The 24,371-nt window shown below is 41.4% G+C and overlaps 1 protein-coding gene across 1 annotated transcript in view; it reads right to left on the bottom strand.

The window, feature by feature from the left end:
* Positions 1-2,797: 2,797 nt before the first annotated feature.
* map3k10 (mitogen-activated protein kinase kinase kinase 10) overlaps positions 2,798-24,371 on the bottom strand; it is a 38,807-nt gene continuing 17,233 nt past the window's right edge. The window contains exons 2-11 of the mRNA XM_019257689.2: positions 14,889-15,069; positions 13,985-14,133; positions 11,403-11,578; positions 10,529-10,775; positions 9,065-9,181; positions 8,842-8,980; positions 7,777-7,889; positions 7,420-7,697; positions 5,371-5,899; positions 2,798-4,932 (exon numbers count right to left, since the gene is read on the bottom strand). Of these exons, the coding sequence (XP_019113234.1) occupies positions 4,532-4,932; positions 5,371-5,899; positions 7,420-7,697; positions 7,777-7,889; positions 8,842-8,980; positions 9,065-9,181; positions 10,529-10,775; positions 11,403-11,578; positions 13,985-14,133; positions 14,889-15,069 (2,330 nt within the window). The 3' untranslated portion in view covers positions 2,798-4,531. The remainder of the gene's footprint in view (positions 4,933-5,370; positions 5,900-7,419; positions 7,698-7,776; positions 7,890-8,841; positions 8,981-9,064; positions 9,182-10,528; positions 10,776-11,402; positions 11,579-13,984; positions 14,134-14,888; positions 15,070-24,371) is intronic.

Here is a 24,371-nt window from a genome sequence, read left to right as displayed (position 1 = left end):
ATAACTTTAAATGGGTGAGTAGCCAGCCTCAAGTGGACGTTTGAGGAACTGCAGTTTTTAGCATTTGCTTCAGATGATGCTGTTTGTTTTTCATGTGTTACAGGCCCACGTAGTTTCTCCTTTGTGCTAGAAGAACAAGGACAGGAGAGGGGGGTTTACAATCATCAACTACACTGTTGATGACACACTGAACCTTTAATTTGCTCTGCCATGCAACTGAAGATGTCCATGTTGACTCATTAGTCTGCATGTCCCAGCCTGGCACACCCGAGTTTATCAACAAGTGATGTGAAACAAAAAGACAAACAAATGAGAGCAGATGATTTAGATCATTTTTCAGGCACCTGAGTCCATTATGATCCATTTTCTGACTTCCTGCAGCAAAAGAGAAGAGCAGAGCAGACAGAAGATGAACCACAATGAAGTCTGCGGCTGTCACATTAAATGTTTAACAGCAGCAGAGGCTGAGATATCCAGACATTTAGCTCCTAAAATACTACTTTTACATTTCCCATAATGCAACCAATAACATCTTGTTTTGTTAGACATCCCCAGTTTGAGTAGTACTATCTCTGACGGGTCAGCTGACTACGACATCCTACACTTTCCTCTTCAGTTTCTAAGTGGTTTATTCTGGGATCTGATTGATCATAACTGCGCTCACAAAATCACTTCTGGACATTCATTACACAATACCCGTGTCTTTGTCACCATTTTATCTGACATGGACTCAAATGATTCTATCTTTAAAACACAGATCCCTGGAGAATAAAACTTTCTGTCTGGTTTAATGAGCTGATAAAGATTTAGTTTAGGAGAGAGACTCTCCGCAGAGCTGAGGACACACCAACTGGCATGCAATCTGGTTTGTAGTTCACTTCAACATTTGTGTCTTTCCCTCTCGTCTTCTTTCTGCCTCACAAACACCATCACCACTTGAATCTTCCCATATATATCAGACAAAATATTACTGATAGACTGCAGGAAATCATAAAAGGGGAAGACAGAGACGATAATAACCATGTGAGAGAGTCTCTTGAGGACAAGAAGCACACACTGTCTCTCTACCAGTCTTGTGTTTGCGAGCTGTGAAGCAGCCTGCCGATCCTCCTCACCCTCCTCACACCTCACCCTCTCTCTCGCTTCCTCACTTAATTTTCAGGCCCATCATCCCTTTTTTCCCTCTTTTCCTTTGTTGTTGCTTTTAATAGCATCACCATGGAAGTGAAGAGAGGTTGCTAGGTAACTGGCTGGCGTCTGGAAGGGTGTTTGATTGGCGGTCACGCTGACAGACACAACAGTGGAGTGTGTGAGGATTTTCTGTATGTGTGTTTGTATCATTTGTGTACACTGCATGTGCGTTTACACTCAAATGTTGTCATCAGTGTGAAACATCTCGTTTCTTCAATCCGATTTTACATCTCAGATTTAATCTTAAAACCTTCATCAGCTGCGTTTGAATGCACCTTCACCTTCCTTTTATGGTAACTGCAGAGTCAGAGAGCGACTACAGGAATTCATTACATGGAGAAAAACAACAGACTTGGAAATGATATGACATCATAGGTAACAGTGGTGACACCTAGAGGAGTTTGTGTGTCACTGCAGCCGCCTTTGTCTCTGCTGGTACCATGCATGCAACCAACAAACAGCAACATGACAGTACTCACACTACTACAGCTACTCAAGTACTGTGCAGTTTGTAAGTACTATTGTACTTCTACTGCACTATAGCAGTGATAGTTACTGATTACTTTTCGGATTAAGATTTCACATTAGAAAAGAAAAACATTCAATGAGCTCATGCAAGACATTTACAATAAAGCAGTGACTAGTTATGTCCACCTGTCACATCCTAGGTGTCATTAATTTGTTCCCCTTTTGACTCTTCAGATGGTTTCATTCAAATAAATGTTTGAGGCTCATTAGATATAAAAAAGTTAAAAAGATGACAACAAAACTTCTTTTTTCTTACCTCGGATTTATCTTGTCTCCCCTATGTTGGAAATCACTGGACTAAACCAGTTAAACTAGCTCATTTATATTAATTAATCCATCCATCCATTTTCTTGTAACTGCTTATTCTTATCAGGGTCATGGGGGGTTGGAGCATATCTGTTCAGGCGCCACTTCATTGAGTTTATAAAATGTGTGCTATGTGTCACATCGATTTCTCCTTTAAACTCTTCAGATAGTTTAATTCAAATAAATGTTCGAGGCTCAAAGACAGAGAAACATCATGAAACAGAGAAAAGTTTAAAAGATGTCAATTTTTTTTACCCTTTGGAAGGGCCTTTAGGTTTGGAACCACTGGGCTAAAATCAAGTAGTTAAACTAGCTCCACCTCAACCATCTACAACAGTAGATTATATATTAGATTGTATGTTATATTATATTAAATTATACATTACATTATATATTAATATATAAAAAAACTGGCGACTTGTCCAGGGTGTACCTTGCCTCTCGCCCTAAGTCAGCTGGGATCAGCTCCAGCCCCCCATGACCCTGATGAGGATAAGTGGTTACAGAAAATGGATGGATGGATTAATATATATGTCACATGAGGGCATTTCACTGCAGAACAAAGTACACTTTGAGTACATGCAGTACTTTTGTACTTTGGGCAGGATTTAAATGCAGGATTTCGTTCTTGTGTTGGTACTTTTACTTAATAGTAAAGAGTGTGAGATCAGATATTGTACGACCAGTTGAGGTGATAACCTAAGGGATATAAAGGATGGAATAAAAAATAAATAAATACATGTAGCACTGACACTGAAGCATCTTTCTTTGTTTTTTTTTATTTGTCTCTCATTCATCACATTTCACACTTTTTCCTCACTGAACCCAGAAATGTCACAGGTTGAGGCTGGAGACAACATGGACGTTTCAGTAAGCAGTTTCCTAGAAGGGGGTTTCTCCTCTGTTTTTTTCCTGTTATATTAACAAATATATACAGATATCCCAGGAAGAGCATCGTAATAATAATAATAATAATTAAACCTTTCCAATAATAACAATAAATTTAATAAATACTCAGTGTTCTTAACCACACGAGGAGAATGAGTATAGGCTCACTCTTCTACCGATGGGATTGTCGTTATCCCATACAAATAATAACACACACGCACGCACACGCATATTCACACTCGCGCCTCTCACACACACACACACACACACACACACTCACTTAGAGAAATTTGCACTGTCAAGTAAATACCACCTGCAGCCAAGAGGAAACGTCCGCTGTGCGAGATTCAACTCTGCAGATAAAAGTTGATTTGTCAGCCATTGAATAGAGTCCACGCAGAGACCGACTAGTTGCACAACATGGCTCCTAAACGTACCACAGATCAGAGAAGACCTTTCGTGTCCATTTGAGTGGCATGAATGGGGTCCGTACAGAGTGCTACTGACTGCTAGTGAGGAATGTTTGTGTCAACAACAGCAATGACAACAACAAAAAAAAAGTGAGTTTTGCAACCAGTGGTCTTATTTTGAAGAAGTGCTGCACGTAAAAGAACATGCACTGAAAAAAGCACCAGCACACACAAAAAAAACAAAAAAACATTTTGTTCTTCCACACATGTACGGTAATATATACACATTCACACAAAGAGAAACACACCTGGTCTGCCAAACCAATAGAAAAACATTTTTGCTAACAGGTCGGGATGCACTGAGAAAATAAACTCTGTTTTTTTTTTTGTTAACTGTACAAGGCTGAGGATATACCCAGTCCACCAGTGCAGTGAGAAAAAGGCTTTTTCCTGTCTCAGTCTTGGAGGGGAGAGGCGACGATGACCCCCGTGCAGTGAGATGATGACACGTGTGAGGATGAAGGCAGAGCTGAAGACGAAGGTTTTATGGGGAGATGTTTGTGCACCGGCAGAACAAACAAACAAACAAACAGCGTGCAAAATAAGAACAAAGACACTCTTCTAGTGAGGATTTTTTTTTAAACAGTCCAGCTCTTCGTTTTGTCCGTGAAACGATGAATGTTTTGGTGAAACGTGAATCTTTGGAGTGAGAGATGCAAGCAGCTACACAGACAGGCGAAAGCACAGGCAGGTGAGCTGAAATGAACAGATAGCAACGTCAAAAAGTGGCTTTTTTTTTTTAAAGTACTTGAATGGCTTTCGAAGATCTTGAGGGAACCTGTTCATGGGGAACTAAGAAGCAGGTAGAGATGGCTTCCAAGGAGGGGAAGAAGTGTTGGATAAGGTAGGTGGGTGAGCACACTACAAGGCTTTTAAAAAGGCCTCTCGGACCCTCAGAGTCGTGCAAGCTAGAGAGCACTATCAGGGGAAGGCTTGCTGTTTGGGATTTCACACCTTATTAGGACACTAAAAGGACACATGAGAGGAATAGCTTCCACTAAGTGCCTAAAACATGACGAGATGTTTCTGCAAACTTTCAGTGAGTGCACTTTCCTCGGCTCAGACATCAGTAGGCATTCTTTATTCAGCCCAAGCTCTAACGTCCTGGATCAGGTCCGAATGCTAAAAAGCAGACTTGGAAATGTTCACTACGAGTATTGTTGTCCACAAAGAGTGGCAGGCTTCCGCTGTCCACACAGAGGAACAGTGTGGTCCAAACTCTGGCCCTCCACGTCCATGTCCATCAGGTTGGGCCGTGTGGTGCTGGCGCTGCTGTCGCCCGAACCGAGCGGGCTGTCACAGCTGCTGCCCGGCGACGAGCTGAGGGTCCGGGAGAGAGAGCCCAGCTTCCAAGGGTCGGCTCTCATCCTGGCCGGGGTGGGCCGTGGCCGGGGGGCGAATTCCAGTGTCTTGGGTCTCTCCAAAGGGCTGATGAGGCAGAGAGGATCCATGTCAGGGATCGGCGGAGCGGGGGCTTTACGCCGATGGGGAACTGGGAAGATGGCGGAGGGCTCAGGGAGGCGGGGGATCTCCAGGGTTTCCTGTGTACCTGAATAAAGACAGAGAAGAAAAATACTGATTATCGTTTATCAGATATGATAATTAGATGCTTTTTCTAGACAGTTTTTCCTTAATATATTTTATTAGATTTTTTTATGGACTGGAGAAAAATATGCAGACTAACTGATGATAAAACTGATCAGATAATGAAGCATCAGTGCCTACATCAGTGTTTTTGCATGTGTCCCATCAGTTGTGAATCGTGTTTGTTGTTTTAGACAGGATACTTTCATGTGCCTGTATGTGATCGTTCTCATATTAACTATTTAATGCTGATATTTTGTCTGGCTTGCTCCTGTAAAAGAGATAAAGAGACTTCCTGCTTAAATAAAACATAAAGACAGTGAAATGTCTCTGTTCAGGCACCTAGCACCGCTCTTACTCTTGTTAATAAATGAACAAAAATCATATGTCACTAAAAGCTCACCTTTGTTTACAGTTTTCTGAGGTACTCCCGGTGGAGGAGGCATGGGCATGCTTCCGTCCGACGGTGTCCTGTGGTGTCCCAGAGTTTGAGCTCGAGGTCGAATCGCCCCGTCCGAAGGGGTCCGCCTGTGTCCTCTGTTCAGGGCCATGGCTGCAGACACGTGGGTGGGTGTGAGCGACTGATTGGGCTCCTTCTTGAAGCTCTCTGCCCGCAGGTCCAAGAGCGGGTTGAGGGCAGGAGCCGGTGGTGCCAGCGGCGTTTTGATCCCCGGTGTCAGGGGGTACTCGTCCGGATCGGAGGGAAGAAGGGATTTAGTGGAGTTGCAGTCAGACAGTGAAGACAAAGAGAGGAGTGTAACAGAAGGAGAAGGGTCCATGCAGGGGAGTGCTGTGTCGTGATGTCTGGAGAGGGAGAGGGAGAGGTTTCGGCTGGGCGGAGAGGTGCTGCGACGGAAACGTCCCGTCCGCTGGAAGAGACCCTCCTTCTTCTTACGCTGCTCCTCTCTGAGGTCATGCTCATCTTGTAGCACCTGACAGCAACGAGAAGAAGCATCATAAGATCAGCTGAAACACACTGAACAACTGCTGTGTTGTGCTTATTTTAAACATTATTTCTTTGATAATCACTTCCTCTTCCAAAAGACTTCATTGATCCTCTCTGCACTCTTTAAGACGCTCATTTGCCTCGACAGCAAACAGAAATCTTTATAACACAGAATCAACAAGGTGCTGGACGGCGTCCACGCAGACCTCGGTCCATGCTGACTCGACAGCATCACACATTTCCTGCTGATAATTTGGCAGATCGTTCATCCTGTTTCATCTCATCCCAAAGGTGATGTGTTAGTCTGAGATTAGACTGCATGTGAGTCATATCCCCATTACTGTACGTTTCTCTTCCCTTTGTGACAAGGTATATTTATTGTATTGTTTGTTTTAAAGGAATAAGGAATGTGTGTGAAAGAATATATAGCCACAACTTAAACCTTTATTATCCTGTAAGTGATATTTTGTTTGCAGACACGGCTTGTAAAATAAAAAAGACCCAATAAAAACAAATGAAAAACAATAAAATCTCACAGATTGGAAAGCTCTCAAGCAGAAACAGAGAGTTGAGAGTAAATAACAATCGCTCCCAACCTTAAATATCAAATAAATCACTTCAATATTGTAAAAAAATAGATAAAAAATAAATACAAATAGGTCTTAACTTGTATGTCAGTGATCTGAGGTTTGGTTTGTTTAGTAGTGGATTGTTTTGTGGGCTTATTTATTCTAGTAATATACTTTTATTATTAGCAATAGTAGATCTTAATTATAACAGTAATATTTATAGTCTACAATGCTTTTTGTTGTTGTTGAACTTAAATCGTAAACGTCAAAGCAAAGTTCTGGTATTTGTATCAACTTTTTGACTCCAGCAAAACAACCAATATCAGGCAGCACGAGCCTCCTCAAGCTTTCCAGATAAACTTTAAATTTTACAGAATTTATTTCAATATGGAGCCTATTAACCTCCCAGAAAACTTACTACATACTATGTAGTAATGCAAACTTTTGGATCATTGTTATTACTGCTGCAGTGCATCTGTCTCTCTCTCTTCACGCAGATGGCCGCCCACCATGATCTGGGTCCTGCTCGAGGTTTCGAAGTGCTTGTTCATAGTGGGAATTGTTGTGTCTCTGTAAATATTATTATAAAGTTTACAGTCTAGATTGGCTCTTTGGGGGCGGCTGTGGCCAGTTGTCACTAATCAGATGATCGGTGTTTCGATCCCAGGCTCTTTGGGCAAGATAATAATGCTAAAAGCATCTTGAGAGTTTTCAGCAGACTAGAAAAGCTCGATATATGTACAGTCCTTTTACCATTTATATGGAAAATGTGATGAGATAACTTCTGTTATGATTTGGCGCTATATTATGTAATTTCTACCAATTATGAGAATAAAACTGTAGTTTTAAAACACTGGAGGGTGTACTGAGTACTGTGATCTGTCTGTGAATGTCTGTTGACTGTGAACCTAAGCTGAAGCAGTCACTCTGTTCTTACCTGTAGTTTTCCGAGCTGCAGCAGGTCTTGTCCGAGGGCGACAGACGCGAGCAGAGAGGCACAACCCAGCAACAACATGTCACTCTTCTTCCTCTGGCTGCAGCGACGGAGCGAGTCCTGGTAGCTCGCCCCCAACCCCTGACAGGAGCTACCAACAGCCGATAACGTGTTGGGCCCCAAGCTCCCCCACAGGGACCCCGAGTCCTCCACAGCCCCGTTACTGCTGGTCTCTGAGGGCAGTAAGGACCCTGGTGACTCCTCAAACTCACAGCACTCCTCTGTTTGAGGGAGAAAAAAGGGTTAAGATGAGGTTCATTCTTGTTACTGATGAACTGCTGATGAGACGTCAAGACTCACCCATTTCGTTGAGGCTGGAGAAGCCAGCAGTCATCGGTGCATGTTTAGGGGACTTGCCCAGATTTGGTGCACTGGATGACCAAACTTTGCAGCCTTCGCCCAGGGATTTCAGTCTGCAGGCAGACAAAACGATGTCAAGACAACACACAACAAAAAAATATTATTTTCAGATAGGAAGAATCAAAAAAGACAGACAGATCACACACAACATAGATTTCTTCCACCCCATTTCCAGAGATAATTGCTCTGCTTCTGGCCGGTGCACAGACCGTGATGAGATATTGATTGGAAGGGTTTGTTTCTCTGTGTTATGAGCAATAATCTGCCCAGTTTCATCTCACCTGTGATAACTGTTATCTCACAAAAACGAGCCTCACGATCCAATTTTTGTCGCTGCGGGTTTATCAGGTATGTTATCTTTTGTGATGTTTGTACATGGATAGCTGAAGCTGATAAAAGTAGCTTCACATATGTGAAGATTTGCTGCTCTTCCTTTAAATTATTTTAATATTTAGAATTTCTTTTAAATAATTCCGATGTTTTGACTTTTGAACGGACGAGCATGAGGAGGAGCGGTGGAAGAAGGACGAGGAGATATTTTAAACGTCTTAAATAACTGTGGTGCTTTGATTGGACAAAACAGGCACTGTGAAGGTGTCATCATGGCGTTTTTTTTTTTACATTTTATCCAAACAATCAATAGATTAATGTAGAAAATATATACAGATATATTTAAATATAAATAAATAAATAAATAAAATAAAATAAAAACATGAGGATTAATTTAAAGTGAAATAATCATTCATTGCAGTACAAAATGTATAAAACTTCAAATTAACTCCACCTCAACCAACTACAATAAAATCCAACTTTTATATTAAAGCATGACAAATAATCTAAATATATCATGTATATTTTTTTGCATTAAATACTTTTTTTGGTGGCTTATATCCTTTTGTTGAAATAACATTTTCAGGTTTTACTTCAAAAGACAATCTCAATACTTCTTCCACCACTACAAATACTTTTGACTTGTTTTTCATTCATAACACATTGTGAACATACTTTTCCTCCCCGCCGACCCTCTCTTTCTGGTGGGTGGAGCTTGGTCCCCAGGTTCGTCCTTTCTTCTTGCTGGTCGACAGGTCCTCCTTCTTACACACAGCGCTGCGGCCCCACGTTTTACTGCCGTCGCTCGGTGTCACTGAGCGACAGTAAGAAAACCCACGTTACATTCACCTCCTCTCACACAGGATGCTTTGTGTTTATTACAGGTGTTTGCGCTCACATCTTATGGCTCTCAGTCGGGGTATGACTCCCGGGCTGGCAGGGGGGGTGGTGCTCTCGCTGCCCTTCCTCTTGTCCACGCTGGGTGAGGCCTGGACTGTGATCTTATGCTCAAAGCCTACAGGGAGGCAAGAAGAGAAAAACGTTGTTGACAGAAATCAATTTTCATTTGCACACACACAGCGAGCTGCAGACAGGAAAGAGCTTCAGTACAAGATGAATAAAAAGTCACACAGATGAACTACTTCCACTTCCCATCTCTCTCTTCACTGATTTCCTGTCAGCTCTTTGCTGTGTCCCTCTAATAAAGGCACAACTCCCCCAAAAATATCCCAAAAAAGACGAAATGCACGTCTTCTTCCACTTAACAGAGAACAATAAACTATCATAACATCGATCAGACTGACTGATATTGTGCAGGTCACCTTTATGCTGCCAAAACAGTCCTAACCCATCGAGGCATGGACTCAACTAGACTTCTAAATGTGTGTTGTGGTATCTGACACCAAGACGGCCATCCACCTCTTCAATCAATCCAAAAGGGCACCTATCACCCCGATGCTCATCGAGCTCCACTGGCTCCACCTGCAGCTACCCGCATTCAAATCACTAATGCCTACAAAGTAGTCTCCAGTTCTGCACCTCCCTACTTGAGCTACAGTAGTCAGCCTTCACTCCTCACATGCATCAACGAGCCTTGTTCACCCATGATCCTGTCACTGGTTCACCACTTTTCCTTCCTTGGGTGCCACTTTTGATCGGCAGTGACTGGAAACACCCCACAAGAGCTGCAGGTTTGGAGCCATCACAGCTCAAATCCTGATTTTTCCATCTTCTACATCAACTTTGAGGACAAAATGTTCACTTGCTACCCGATGACAGGTGCCATGTGTATTCACTTCATCCGACAGCTGTCATAAAGTTAGCTGTGGATTACATACAAAAAAATGCTGAAACAATTCAAGCTTTGTCATCCTTCATTCGTCAGGTAAAACTACCAAACATTTGCTTGTTAGATGTCTTCAAAGATGACTTGGACGACTGAGAACCTTCACAGACTTCTTGCTGGTTGGAGCTTTACAAATACTCGACTACTGAATTTGCAAGATGTTCGAATAAAATCTCCACTGCAGTCGTGGCAGTGTCATGTTTTGAAGAGAGGATGACCGCACACAATGCTACAATCTTTTTACTCCATCACAAAGATTTTGAGTGTGAAACGAGGATGATACAGTGAAATCTCTGAAGCGTAGCGTGTGTTTATCCTCTCTTCAACGTAAAGGAGATTGAAGTGACATTGACTTTGCAGTGTAGCAGTAAAGATTCACTTCATGCAGACTATGTCCTAAATTTCCAGCCTGGAGACAAAAACACCAGGTACCAGGAAATGGCATCACACTGGGAGCTCTGCCAGGTTGATCACATTTAAACAAACTGTGTGGCTGCAGTTTCTCCTTCCACCCACCAGAGGGCAGACTGATGCAGTTACTGTCCCTGCCGAGCTTCAGCAGTCGGCTCTTCTTGAAGTGGCCTTTCCTCTTCTTCACGCTGGGTTTCTCCTGGTACACCTGGTGGATGATGATGTTCAGCTCTCGCTCCACGATGTCGATCTCCCTCTCCGCCAGCTCCTGTTCTCTCCTTCTCAGCTGCTCCTCCTGCTCCCTCTGCTCCTCAGCTGCTCGAGCCAGAGCCTCCTCCCAAGATCTCAGCTCCTGGAGAGGAGAGGAGAGGAGAGGAGAGGAGAGGAGGAAAGGGTTGAGGAAGAGGGTGATGAGGAGTAAAAGAGAGGAAGAAGATGTGAGACGATGAAGAAGGAGAAGATTAGAGGAGTAGTGAGAAGGAGGAGATGAGGTGAGGTCAGGAGTTGAAGAGGGTGATGAGTAAAATTGAGGAAGAAGATGAGGAGGAAAGGAGAGGTGAGGGCAGGGACAAGAAGAGGAGAGGAGAGGAAAAGAATCGGGATGAGCAGAGTAAGAAGGAAAGGATGAGGACGAAGAGGATGAAGAAGGAGAAGAGGAGAATATAAAAAGGTGAGGAAAGAAGGAGAGGAAGAAGAAAAGAAATGAATAAAGAGATGACAAGAGGAAAAGGAGAGGAGAGGAGAGAAAAAGAGGAGGAAGAGTAGTGAAAAAAGGGGAACAGAGGAGAGAAGATGTTATTAGCATAGCAGCGCCTCTTCTCACACCTCCGCTGACAACAGGCTTGTTGCTAAGGTGATTCCAACTTGCAGAGACACCTCCGATAGTGAAATGTTGACACTCAAGATGAAGATGAAATTTAACTTTTTCCTGCTAAATGAAACGTTTCTAAGAAATGAAACTTTCAACCTGATTCCTCACCTTCTCTTTGGCCCTGAGCTCGTCGAACATCTGCTGGATCTCCAGCCGCCAGTCTTCTTGTAGCGAGTGAAAGGACTCCAGAGGCATCTGAAACATGGCCGACTGCTCGATGGCCAGCAGTCGCCTCAGGATGCTGGTGAAGGAAGGTCTGCTGCGAGGGTTTGGGCTCCAGCACTCTGAGCGAGACAAGAGGTCACAAGTTATTAATGTTGTTAGTGTCATTACATTACTCCAGAATGTTTTACACCTCACACCGACCTACAGACTCTATGGTAATATCTATGTTTTTCTTATTGTTATAAATCCCATAAAAAAAGTCCATCTTGTCTGTGGTGCTTAAGCACATTCGTCCTATACTAAACACATAAATATTTGAATGTGTGACACTTAATTTGGGAACAATAAAAGGAAATGACAAATATCTTCTAAAGAATAATAACTTCAGCTACAAACTACAGCAAATAATTGGATTGAAATCAGTAAGGAGATCCATGAGATGGAAAGACATCATCACATCATCATCATGACATTGGTCATTGGCCTTTGGGAGCAAAATGGGGTTCAGTATCTTTCTCAAGGACACTTTGACATGCAGACTGGAGGAGCTGGGGATCACGATCATATGATTCGTGGACGTCGTCATCTGATTGTACTGTATTCTGTTCCTTCGTGTTCTCCGTGCTGGAATTTGTTTATTGGACTTTTGCTGGAGTTTATTTATTTATTTATTCTTGGACTCACCCGCTGCTTTTGTGTCTGCAACTCCATGAAAGTTACTTTTGTTCACCTTCGTGTCTGCATTTGATTTGGGTCGACTCCTTCAACTCAACTGTGACAGTTTAAATGTTTACATGTCACTTGCTTTCCCTCCACTGTATACACTGCTTGATTCTGTGTAAACCAACAATAATCATGAATGTGGGACCCATTTTTTTGGTTTATGGATGTTAAAATGTTGCCTGGCAACAATGTTTAATGTATTGTGCTGTTTTCTATAACATGTATTTACCTAAATAATTGACCTCAAGACTGGGCACTATAGTTTTTAGCAAAAAGGGACATTTGTTCTAAACTATTTTTTAGCAGTGGACTAATACACATTTGTTTCTCTAGTGTGTATTTACAGCAGCAGGATGGTGCATGTGGAATCACCTCATCTTGGTAATGATGGATCATCTCACAAATGTGTTTTTTAATATAGTAGTGGCTAATTTTATTGTTCAACATCGTCCTTTTAGCCAGCTGAGGTTAGGTGGGGAGATACCGACGCATTTCTCAATAAGCAAACCGGCTTCTAAACAACTGTGACGTCATTTATTGACCATAAAACTCAGACTACTTTCCAAAACAACTAAATGTAGTCCACAATAATTTACATTCATGAAAATTTAAGTCCACCTGTCCGTGAGAAGCGTGTTGTGTACGTCAATACACTGAAAATGAAATAAGGGGTTTTAACCACCTTTTACATTAAATTATCTCCTCATAACCAGCATTACCAGAGTCAGGTTATCGATATAATTTGAAGAGGATTGAAGCATTTTTCCATTTCTGGCAGTAGAGACGGCAACATGAGAAGTGGAAGCGAGCAAGATGGGACAACATATGGCAGCCGTCATGAGCCAAACCCTGACTGACAGTGTGGCAGAAACATGGTGCACACCTACAGTGATCTCATCAGTACTGTCTCTACAACTGTCTACTAAGAGATGCAATTCATGCTAAAGAACTAAGAGCGTTATCTGAGAGCTGTTTCGATTGAATTATTAGGTAACCTAAATTAGCATAGAGAGCATGTGGATAAAGTTGGAGGGAGAGGAGATGAAAGTGAGTAAACAGTTTGTGGAGCAGCGAGGGATGAAAAAGGAGAGATTAACAGACGAATACGGATAAGATGAAGGGAAAGTGAGAGGAGGGATGAAGAGGAAAAGAGCTTAAGGAACAGAGAGGAGTGGAGGGAGGTGACTGAAGCTCGCTGCTGGGCTGACAGTTTGAGAAACAACTTGTAAAACCAGGCCTGCCGCTCACCCATCGATAAAGAAAGGAGCTTGGGAATTAGCACATTAAGGTAATTTGGATATAACGCAGGTGTGTGTTTAAACAGAGATGACCTGAGCTGTGAAACAAGAGCCGGTTAATACTCCACCACTAACAAAGCACTGCCTGGATTATTTGCAAGGTGAAAAGGAGAAATCCGGCCCAGGGGAGCTCTGGCGCAGGACTGCACGAGGATGTATAAAAAGCAACTTAATGAAACTAATCAGACGGTCTTCATCCATGTTAACTCTTAGTGTTCATCTCAGCTCTCAGACAGAGGACGGAAAGGTTTTGAAATAATCAACTGTGACCTCAAAAACTGAAGTACGGTTATCTTAAATTCAGTGGATGTGAACGCCCACGTGAGTTTCTTTATCATCAGTGACACGTTTAAGGTCATATTCGATGACAGACATGAAAGAATAAGACGAGTGAGATGAGTCGGAGGAAGCTTCAATCAAAAAAACAAGCAGAAGTACTGACTACTTCTTTGTATTCTTGGATTTAATAATCACTCATAGTGTCCGGGTGGTCAGGCTGCTTACCTCCCAGCAGCTGAGCAAAAGGTTCAGGGCACGTTGACGGGATGGGGAGTGTAAGCTTGTTCATGGCAACGCCGTACGCTACAGCCAGAGCGTCTATCTCCCTGTAGGGAACCTCGCCGGTCAGCAGCTCCCACAGCAACACGCCAAAACTGTGACAAGAGACACACAGAGAAGACAAGATGAGGAAAATTAAGCATCTCCATGACAACCTGCCACCCGCTAATTAAGGCCGCGAGATGCTACTGAAAGAGAAATTTCCAGTAAATGAACCTTGTACTGAGAATTATTTAAGTCAAAATAAATGAAAAGATGTGAGAACATCTTTATTCTAACAGGACTGCAAAAATATTATTAATATATTTCCTTGACCTCATGACGTGTACCATTAAAGTCAAGGAAAAGTGTTTAGGAAAGGACCTAGGAGGTCATTTTTCCTTCCTTAGTTTCCTTCCTATTTTATTTCTTTCTTCTATGTCTTCTGTTGTTACCACAACTAGTGCTCTGCTTAATGCCGAGCTGACCTGTTTTTCATTTCATTGTACTGTTGACCCGGTGTTAACCTACATTTAAAAAATAAACCTGAAACCTGAAAGTACAAATGTGTGGAACATTAAGTTTAAGTTTAAGTTTACTTGAATATTTAAACTTCAAGGTGATTTATACTTCTGTTTCATGACATTTCAGAGGGGAAATATTGTACTTTTCTATATTTATCTGACAGTTGTAGTTAGTAGATATTTATTATTAAGATTTTCTAAACAAAACAAAACTGATAGATTAATAAAATATGATGATGGAACAGGAGCAGAAACAGAAACTTTGTCTCTTATTTCTATGTTTCAACAGCCTGTCTAAAGCAGTTTGTGTAAATCAGGTGGAGTGAAGAGAAATGCGAGTGCAGTACCTCCAAACGTCGCTGCTCTTGGAGAAGAGGGAGAGCTTGATGACCTCTGGGGCCATCCAGGCGTACGTCCCCGCTGCACTCATCTTGGTGGTCTGGTGCCATTCTCTGGCCAGACCAAAGTCTGTGATCTTCAGGGTTTTCCCGATCAAGTCGTCCCGCTCCACCGGCTCCAGGATGAGGACTGAGGAAGAGGAGGAGGATGGAGGAATGATTAATGAAGACGACAGAGATAAAGAACAGTTTGTACACTGTTTATTTGATACAGCAACATATAAACAAACTCAAAGAGTCCTGTGATGAGTCTGTAAAGAGAATATATGTTTAGTTTTATAAAACAAAAATGTAGTGTTGTGACTATCAAGTGTTTTTTCTACTAAAATATGAAAATTAATGAGATATGAGTTTGATGTGTTGGAGAACTTGGACTTGAACTTGTATTTATCTGGGACATGTTTTGTTTTTGGACGAGAGGAAGGATACAAAGCCGCTGCAGGCCCTTCCAGCGGCAAACATTGGAGAGTGGCTAAGTCCAGTATTACCTACATTCAAAGAGGGTTAGTTATGGTTGGGATGGAACAGTTTTAGACATATTTAAAATGGAAAAGTTGACTTATGCTTTGAGGTTATTGGAATAAATAGGTTGAATTTATAACCTTAACATGAGCAGACTTTGTAAGCTCCCTTCCTCTACCTGATGGGAATAATAGAAATTGAATCTCCTCTCTGGTTCTACTGTATAGACTTACTTTTTAAGTAGACACACACATAGACACATAGACAGGCAGACTGACAGGTATATGTGAATATATACATCTACAAGTGAAGATAGAAGAGTTACACAAGAACTATTGCCTTTAATACCTTCCTATACATACACATATGAACATGTATGTATAATAGTGAAAATATTAAAAATGATCCATCACAGCTTCCCAAATAATAATAAAATTAATCAACAGATTTATCAACAGCGGAGACAATCCTTAAATTGTTAAACAAACATGTATAGTGGCTATTGTAGACTTGTAGTTTTGTTGATTTAAGAAAATTTAAGTTGTTTGTTTATTGGTGTTTCTGCTACAGCCTAAAACTGCAAACACTCTTAAATAAACCTTTGCTACAAAAATGTAAAGGTACACGTTCAATAACACAGTCGTGTTTACAGTACAGGTGTGGTCGGACCTGCGTGCTATTCAGGTATCTGCTATATGAGGCAAAACTATCCCCTCTGGTCCAGCTGCCTGTGATGTGTCTGCATGTTTCACACAGTGACAGACGTTTTATTTCACACAGTATCTTCGTTAATGTCAGAATTTAACTTCATCTCTCCGTCTCTCTCTCTCTCTCTCTCTGTGTATGACTTCCTCCTTCATTTCCGTGTGAGGGCTGGCTATGGAAATATTTGGAGTGTACACAGTTCACAGGCACCGGGAGCCAGGTGGGGGTTGCTTTCTCCCTCTCTCACTTATCTACAGGCGTATGCAAAGGGTGGTGGAGAGAGGCTACACACACACAGCGGCGTCTTTGTTTACACACACATACACACACACAGGCTTTCACGTGATAAAGGTGTGCCTCCCTGAGCTCTGCTCTGTCCACAAGCTCGCTAGGAGACCAGTTTCAGTGATAAAGAATTGATCTCTCGCTGGTCTGTAGACATTTACACAGTCAGAAAGTATCCACATTTTATACTTTAGCAAAACCACACTGTAAAAAATACTCCATTACCAGTATAACTACACTAAGTGAGGTGTAACTCAGAGTGTTTAATAATAGATTATAGAGGATATTATTACTGATGCATCAGCGTACGAGCAGTACCTGAATGTTGTAGCTGGTCAAGATGGAGGTTTAACTACTTTATATGACAGCTGAAACAATCAGTTGATTAATCAATAATTCATTAGGAAGTATTCTGATAATCAATTACTAGTTCTAGTCACTTTTTCAAGAAGAACTGACCAAATTTGAAGCTTCTCAGATGTGACTAATTTTTGTCATCAATGATAATAAACTGAAAGCTTTCAATCTTTACACTGCTAGATGAGCAAAACAAAAAGAAAGTACGATTACTCAAGTACTGTACTTAAGTAACTTGTAAATATTGTACTTTTACATAACAGCTGTAGTTACTGGTTAGTTAGTCCCTGCAGGGAAGCCACGCAGACACACGGAAAAAAGATGTAACTTTGTGTATGTTAACTTTGCAGATTTTACATTTAAAAACATCTGATCATCTTATAAAATACAAAATAAGAATAAAAAATAAAAAAAAATAAAATATAAGTAGTTAAAACTAGTTTGACCTCAACAGTACAAAAGTAAAATGCTGCTTACGTGTCGGTGCATCATCATCTGAGAACATCATATCATGATAATTTTACTGTAGAACGAGTACTTTTGATACTTTAAACGGGATTTTGAATGAGGAGTTTTACTTGTTATGGAGTATTTTGACATTGTTGCACTGGTACTTTTATCTTATAATATATTATCTTAAAATATATTAAACACGTTACTTTGGTTATATCTTATCATTTTCATACTTTAACATACTTTAACAGAGCAACAAAAACTTAATCAGCACTGATGATGAGGCCCAAAATCTGTGAATTATTAATTGATTATTATTAAATGTGATAATTTTTATTATTTCTTCTATTTAAAAAAAAACAATCTTATTTAATCTGATCTGAATATCTAATTTTGTCAGCCTGTTTTTTTTTTTTACTATTTTCTGACAGATTATACACCAAACATTTAATAGATTAATAGTGAACGTAATCAGCAGATTAACCTAGAAAGAAATCATTCGCATTTCTAAACTTTTGAGATGTTTAATCTATAAAAATGCATAAAATCTCATTAACTGATCACATTTCTATACAGCAAAACTACAGTTGTCAGATGCAGGTAGAAGGATAAAAAGTATGTTTTTCTTCAAAGTGTAGTGAAGTATAAAATGCAAATACTAAAGTGAGGAGCTACTGCAGGCGTCTTTTCTATTCTGATGCTGTCGTCTCTGTGAGGGACAGCTGTTTCCTCAGGGCTGTTTGTCTCAGAAAAGCGAAACATAGTCCAGACAGACAGACGACAGCATGCGTTTGCATGCTTAGATGGGTGTGTCCTCCTCACAGTTTACCTTCTCTGGTTTGTATAAATATGGAGCACATCCATACAGGGGAGGGATGTAAGGTGGTGGCGACAGGACGAGGAGGAAAGACAGAAACTGAGTGCTTCCTCCTGCTCACACTTTCCTTCCTCATGTCATTATACCATCACCATGTTACTTTCACACCTCAAGAACGTCTTCTGTGCACCACCTGCGCATGTTCATTCAATCCTGCCACAGATTTTCATCCATACGTCACACACAAAGATCAACAAATAACGCCTACGGGGGCATCAGAGGCATCACAGCACATTTTTATCACAGTGAAGTCCTCAAGGATAGCGTGGCTTTTACACAATGCAATGCCAGCTCCGTTGGAAATGTTATCTTAAAATAGAGTACAGCATACGTATGACAAACTCCCTGGTCACTAAAAAGGCTCCCATAGCAACGTGTGGGAAGAAAAAATGGGCCTGGCACAATGTGACAATCGCTGCTGCATTGCTTTTTAACGCCACGATCAAATGATTAAATGTTTCAGTGAAAATAAAGAGATGATTCGTTTCTTCTTTCATCCTGGAATCTTTTCTGGGCAAAGCTGAAACCAATCAGAGTTAATCTGATAAATAATCTGTTTATAATCTACAGAGAGCCACTAAATAAATGTAACCAAGCTGATTAACATCAGCTAACGCCATGCCAGCAGCTCTGCGAGGCTCTTAACTTCATGAAAACCAAACCAGTCAGTTAACGCTAATATGCTCACATTGTAATCAGGTGAATGGCGTAACTCAGGATTGATTGATCAGGATTATTGCTGAGGAGCAGTGCAGCGGTGTGATCAAAGGTGCGGTTTGGATTGTATGATGTATTTATGCTTCGTCAGTGTGTTACTGCATGCTCGCACTTTTGGAGAAGCTGTCGGTCCCAGCACAGAAGCGGAGCCAGGCGCTGCTGTGAACTGAGTCAGCAGAAAATTTGTATTTTAGTCACCATCCTCACCTCTTTACCTCGCAGTCAGATCACCTTTTTCTATGACACCACAGAGAAACACAAAACACACAACATCTTTGAAACCTTTGGAAACCTGAAGTTTGACTTCAGTTTGATCTACTGCTACACTTCTACACAACAACACAACTGTACAGCTACACTATACACAAGTACTACTATGTACAACTACACAACAACTACACTACTACACAACAACTACAGAGACACGCTCTGCCCCAAACAGCTGATCTGTGGTGTAACACACACAGCACAGTTAGAAGTCGTACAGTGAGTACCAAAGACAAATGCTACTCTGTCTGTCGGTGCGTAAAGCTGTAGATGTTCTTAATATATCGTGTACACGTAAACAGATGCTGATATTTTTGCGGTCAGTCTTTTTTTTTTACACTGACTGTGCTTATACACCTCATACACAACCTGACTTCAAAACACCCGAATTATCACTTTAAGTGTTGATTTAACCTTTACACTGCACACCTCCATCCTTGGACCTTGACCCCTGGCTAAGTGTTGAGAAATGCCACTGAGTCACTGTTCAAACACCAATGGTGGAGTAACTAGCCAGGCTTTTAGCTCGACTAATGATCTCCAGACCTGTTAGTCAGTGCAGTAAGAACAGGTGACACATTAGCTGACAGCCCACTCAAATATCTCAGCACAGAGCGATGTGATCAAACGTCTTATGAGTGATGGTATTTGCCACCAGAGCCACTTCCAGCAAAGCTTAGGACGCATTAAACAAGCAGAGCAACATGTTTGGCAAGCGGTGGTGATGGTGGCTGTAATGTGGAAACTCCCTGCAGGTCAACAAGAGATAACCTACATCAATAACAACATGAAGTCAGCAGTAAAGATTAAACAAAAATATTTGGAAATAGTAAAAGCCTGACATGATAACGAACTTTGAGGGTGAGCTGGGTGGTGAGAGGAGGAGGAAACACTCAAAACAAAACTTTTTATGACATTTAATATATTATTGCAAGCATGCATCTCCTTTAAAACATGCTGTTGTATTAGTTGAAAACCTTTTTTAGTTACTTTAACAAATAAAAAATAGTTTAAAAACCTTCTGTAAATCACTCTGTTTTGATAAAATAGCTGCTAACGTTGTTATTTTATTTACTATGTTGCCACAAAAGACCACAAACTATTTGTAGCTGCTCTCCGTGCTCATCTGGAGTTCTTTATGAAGCTACAAAAAGACTTTCTCTGATCACTGTCCAGTGTAGTCAAACTGTTATTGTCTCTCCGTGCTGCCTCACCTTAAATAAACTAATGTGATGTGAGAGCGACCAATCATCTGCTCGAGTTTTGGGCGTGGTCATCTGAGCAGTCAGCTGTGAGATCTGTCTGATCAGCTGATTAGGGCGTTGCAAAGTGGTGCAACCTGTCAGATCTGATGCTTCCTCAACATGTGACTTCAGGGCCTGGTTAAAGTTACCTTCAGGGGAAGGGAAACTAAATGACTTGACAAAAATCTACTGCTAAGATATACTAAAGGTCTAAGGGGGTTTGATGCAGGTTTTTGCTATTTTTGAAGCCCAAATATACTCCATGGATGTTTTTCTAAACCTTTCTTTAACCTAAATATCTAAATTAAATAAAACAGACAGTATAAGAACATATAGCAATCTAAAAAAGAATAATAAAAGTGTGGTACAAGCCGTGAATTCAACAATATAAGTTTAAGCAACAACATCTCCATTATTCTGTCTTCAGGTCTTTCAATGTGGATTTAAAAGCACTCAAAGAAGTCAGATCTTTAAGTTTTAAAACGTTCTGTAAAATAGTTTGAGGCTGCACAGTATTTAAACGCCCTCTTCCCAAGTTCTGTATGAACATTTGGTACAAACTACTGTACATGTAAAGTCCCTCGATCCCTTGAAGTATTGCCCATCACGCTTCGGAGAACAACCCACGAATCGCCTTGTATATGAAAATATACCAGTGTGTGCCTGCAGGTTGCTAAAACAGACCATCCTACCCGAGCGTACAGCTCGCAGCAGTGAGTCGGGGCTTTACAGTTAGTGACAAAGCTGAGGGAAGCATGGTAAGCTGTGTCGATCATATGCAATGCCTGAGCACAAGCATGCATGTACAAAAGATCTCCATGATCCAATATATGTAATAATTAAAAGCATTAAAAGAAATTTAATTTAAGCTCTAAGCTAAGTTCTTTCACTGAACATGTGGCTTAAAAGTTAAAAGGCATCATTGATCAGGATCCACACGTATTTATAGGAATAAACCCTAAGACGTGTATTTAAGGTTGAGATAAAATAGTGAAACTTGCCTTCCCTGATTTCTACTGATTATTTTGGCTATCTTATTATTTTAGTTTGTCTTTTACTGAGGCGATCCAGCTGTTGGTGTGTTGTGGTTTCACTTTCTAAGCGTGTAACAAAAGTTACAGGTGAAATCGACTTTTGTTTAAGTAACATTTGTTGTACTTTATTACTGAATATTCTGGTTGAGTCACATAAAAAAAGGATAAATGAATCTAAAAAAAAACTAAATTCAGTCTAACTGAGAAAACCGCGCTTCACATTTTGGAAACACTCGCCCCATCACATATAAAAAGCAGCGCGTTCTGTATTTCTGCTCTTGATATGCAACATAAGTAGCACAATAAAGACGTGAAGCGTGCATCACAAAATGTCAGTCATGAATTCAGTCTGTTGAGTTACATAAACGGCGAAGGGCACACAAAGCTCGACCGGTTTAACTCTTATTGTTCTGTGTTATTTTGGCTAAGGATCAGCTCAGTCTGCTGTGTCATTAACTTGTTGTTATGGTAACAAGGGCAGAGGTCACAGGCCGAGACTGTGTCGCTGGGAAAGAAGAGATCCGTCATGCCCGTATGAGGATGATTTGTTTTCTTTTCTCTCTCTCCCTCTTCTAATCCACTGATTTTTGACCACTTCTTCTTTAAACATTAAATATTAAAATGCCACTTTATATTCAGCAGATTTTATACTGAGGTGAGAGCATCTATATTCAAAATATTAGTGAGGCATTAGTTCAGGCAGTCTCACATGTACTGGTTCATACACAGCTATGGGGCTTGTAACATCCAATCATAGCCAGTAAATCCTGACACTTTCTACCATCAAATAACAGATTATTAATCATTTTGAAGCTACACTAGCTTCAGGTCAATAGTGTCTCTGTCATTCCCACTATGTAACTTTGTTCCCCAGGTACTACCTGTGAGAAGCACGCTTTATGACACGACACACCACCAACTACTTCACTGATTTGAGTGAAATGGAGGAAATAATTTCTGTTTTTTCCCTCTGATGTCCGCTGACTGCTGTACATCAACTCTCTGTGAGTTTCCTGATGGGCAGTAAACGATAGCTCCACCCAGGTGAGTGTTAGTGTTTGTACCACAGGTACAAGCTTGGAGGATGCTGATAGGGAACGGAGTCAGTGTCATGCCAGAACTGGAGCTCGACAGACAAGCAATGTAACCAGGCTCAGCAGCCTCTATGGACATAATAAGGTGAAAATACAGAAGGGGACGTTGACAGAGGAAGCTAATAAGAGAAAATGAGAGTTAAAGTGACTGAGCGAGTAAATCTGGGACTGATGTGAGAAATAAAAGCCTGAAAGACAGACACCGAGCTGGGCTTCTTGCTGTTGGAATAGTATTAGCTGGCTGCTCTGTCTTATGTTGTTGATCTTGCTTAACTGTCAGCATAGTGGTCAACTTGTTAGTTGTTTATTATAAGTAATGTAATCAATTACAGCAGTGTGCTCAGAGGATGAATCCTACTGAATTTGTTCAATACTTTGGTTTATTAGCAAAAACCTGCAAAACTAAAGTCATCCTCATCTGTGCTATAGATTTAGTGCTAATTAGAAAGTGTTAACTTGCTAAACTAGAACAAGTTAAACATCTGCATGTTAACATTTAGCTCTAAGCACTGCACTGCAGCCTCATAGAGCCGCTAGCATGGCCGTTGTTTTTATCGTATAAATTATATAGGTAAATGTTGATTTATGTTCTTTTGGAAAACTTAACCAAGTTAAATATTTGCTTGTATTGTATGTCTTTGATGCTCATTATTTGAGGACACCCTGACTGAAGTTTGTTTCTCTTAAAGTTTAAGAGCAGCAGATATTTTCTTTTTTCTCTTTCTAACCCCGTTCTTCTTCTTCTCTTTCCCATCATCGCTCTCTTTTCCCAGTCCTCCTCCTCCACCTCCCTCAGGCAGAAACAGGTGTAGCCTTGCAGGGTGGAACAGCTGTTGCCGTGGCGCCAACTCAGCGAATCAGCTGCAACAAACCCCCAACAGTGCCTCTGATACCTCCCTCCATAGCTCACAACACATCCACGCCTCCTTCCACCTACTCATCGCCCCTGTATGGCCAGAGCTGCTGGTTGTTTAACAACACCACCACCACCACCACCACCACCTCTGTGCTGGTCCCAGTGAGACAACTACAGCAACTTGACTGACATAGCAGCAAGCCCACGGTGCATCAACACAGATGAGATACGGGCCTGTGGGATGCTGAGCAGACAGTCCCCCGCCCCGCTGGCCCGACGTCTTCGCCTCTGTTTCTGCCTCGGCAAAGATCAAAACCTTGTCAACAAAAAAAAACCCACCCCCTCCAACCCTACCACCGTATGACTGTCTCTTCATCTTTGCATCCCCAGCTTCCCCTCCCATCATCATCATCCCCTCTTTCCCTCCCTCCCTGTGTCGGTGCCCACTGCTTGACTGTCTGCTGTTGCAGCTGTCGCCAGCCAGGCTATAATCACAACACACCGGGGAGAAGAGACCCAAGGAAAGCAAAAGGTTGGAGGGAGTCATAAAAAAAACACAGTAACTGAGAGGTGGATTGTGTGTACATAATGTGAGAGGGGTAAGAAGATGAGCAGGCAAAGCAGGGTGGAGGTTTGAAGATGAGGAGTGGGGGAGGGGAGGAAGAAGGAGAAGAAAGAGACAAAAAAAACTACAAGAGAGGAAGAGCTGCAGAAATGAGGGCAAGAGAGAAGGAGGAATGGAATACTGGGATGAAACAGCTGAAAGGGGACGGGAAAAGGAGTCAGTGCTGGAGACAAGGGCAGAAACAAGATGCGAGCGAGATGGGGGAGTAAAGGAAGAAGCACTACAAGAAAAGAGGGGAATATTAAGCGGATGAAAAGATGCGAGCTGCTAGAGGTAAAGAGAGATGACTGGAGGGAGAGCTTTTGTCATTTTTCTGGCAGCACATACCAGATGTCTTTGTATCTCAATAGGTCTCTCCATTTTCTTTTGGCTCTCACACATCTTGTCTCTCATGAGAATTCAAGCACAGGAAGACATAAAACGCACGAAAGAAACCTTCAAATCCAGCCTGTAATT

This window comes from Larimichthys crocea, chromosome VII (assembly GCF_000972845.2).
Source record: "Larimichthys crocea isolate SSNF chromosome VII, L_crocea_2.0, whole genome shotgun sequence".
Lineage (NCBI taxonomy): Eukaryota > Metazoa > Chordata > Actinopteri > Sciaenidae > Larimichthys > Larimichthys crocea.
The sequence above is the reverse complement of the archived record's forward strand: the minus strand, read 5'-3'. Positions and strand labels throughout refer to the sequence as shown.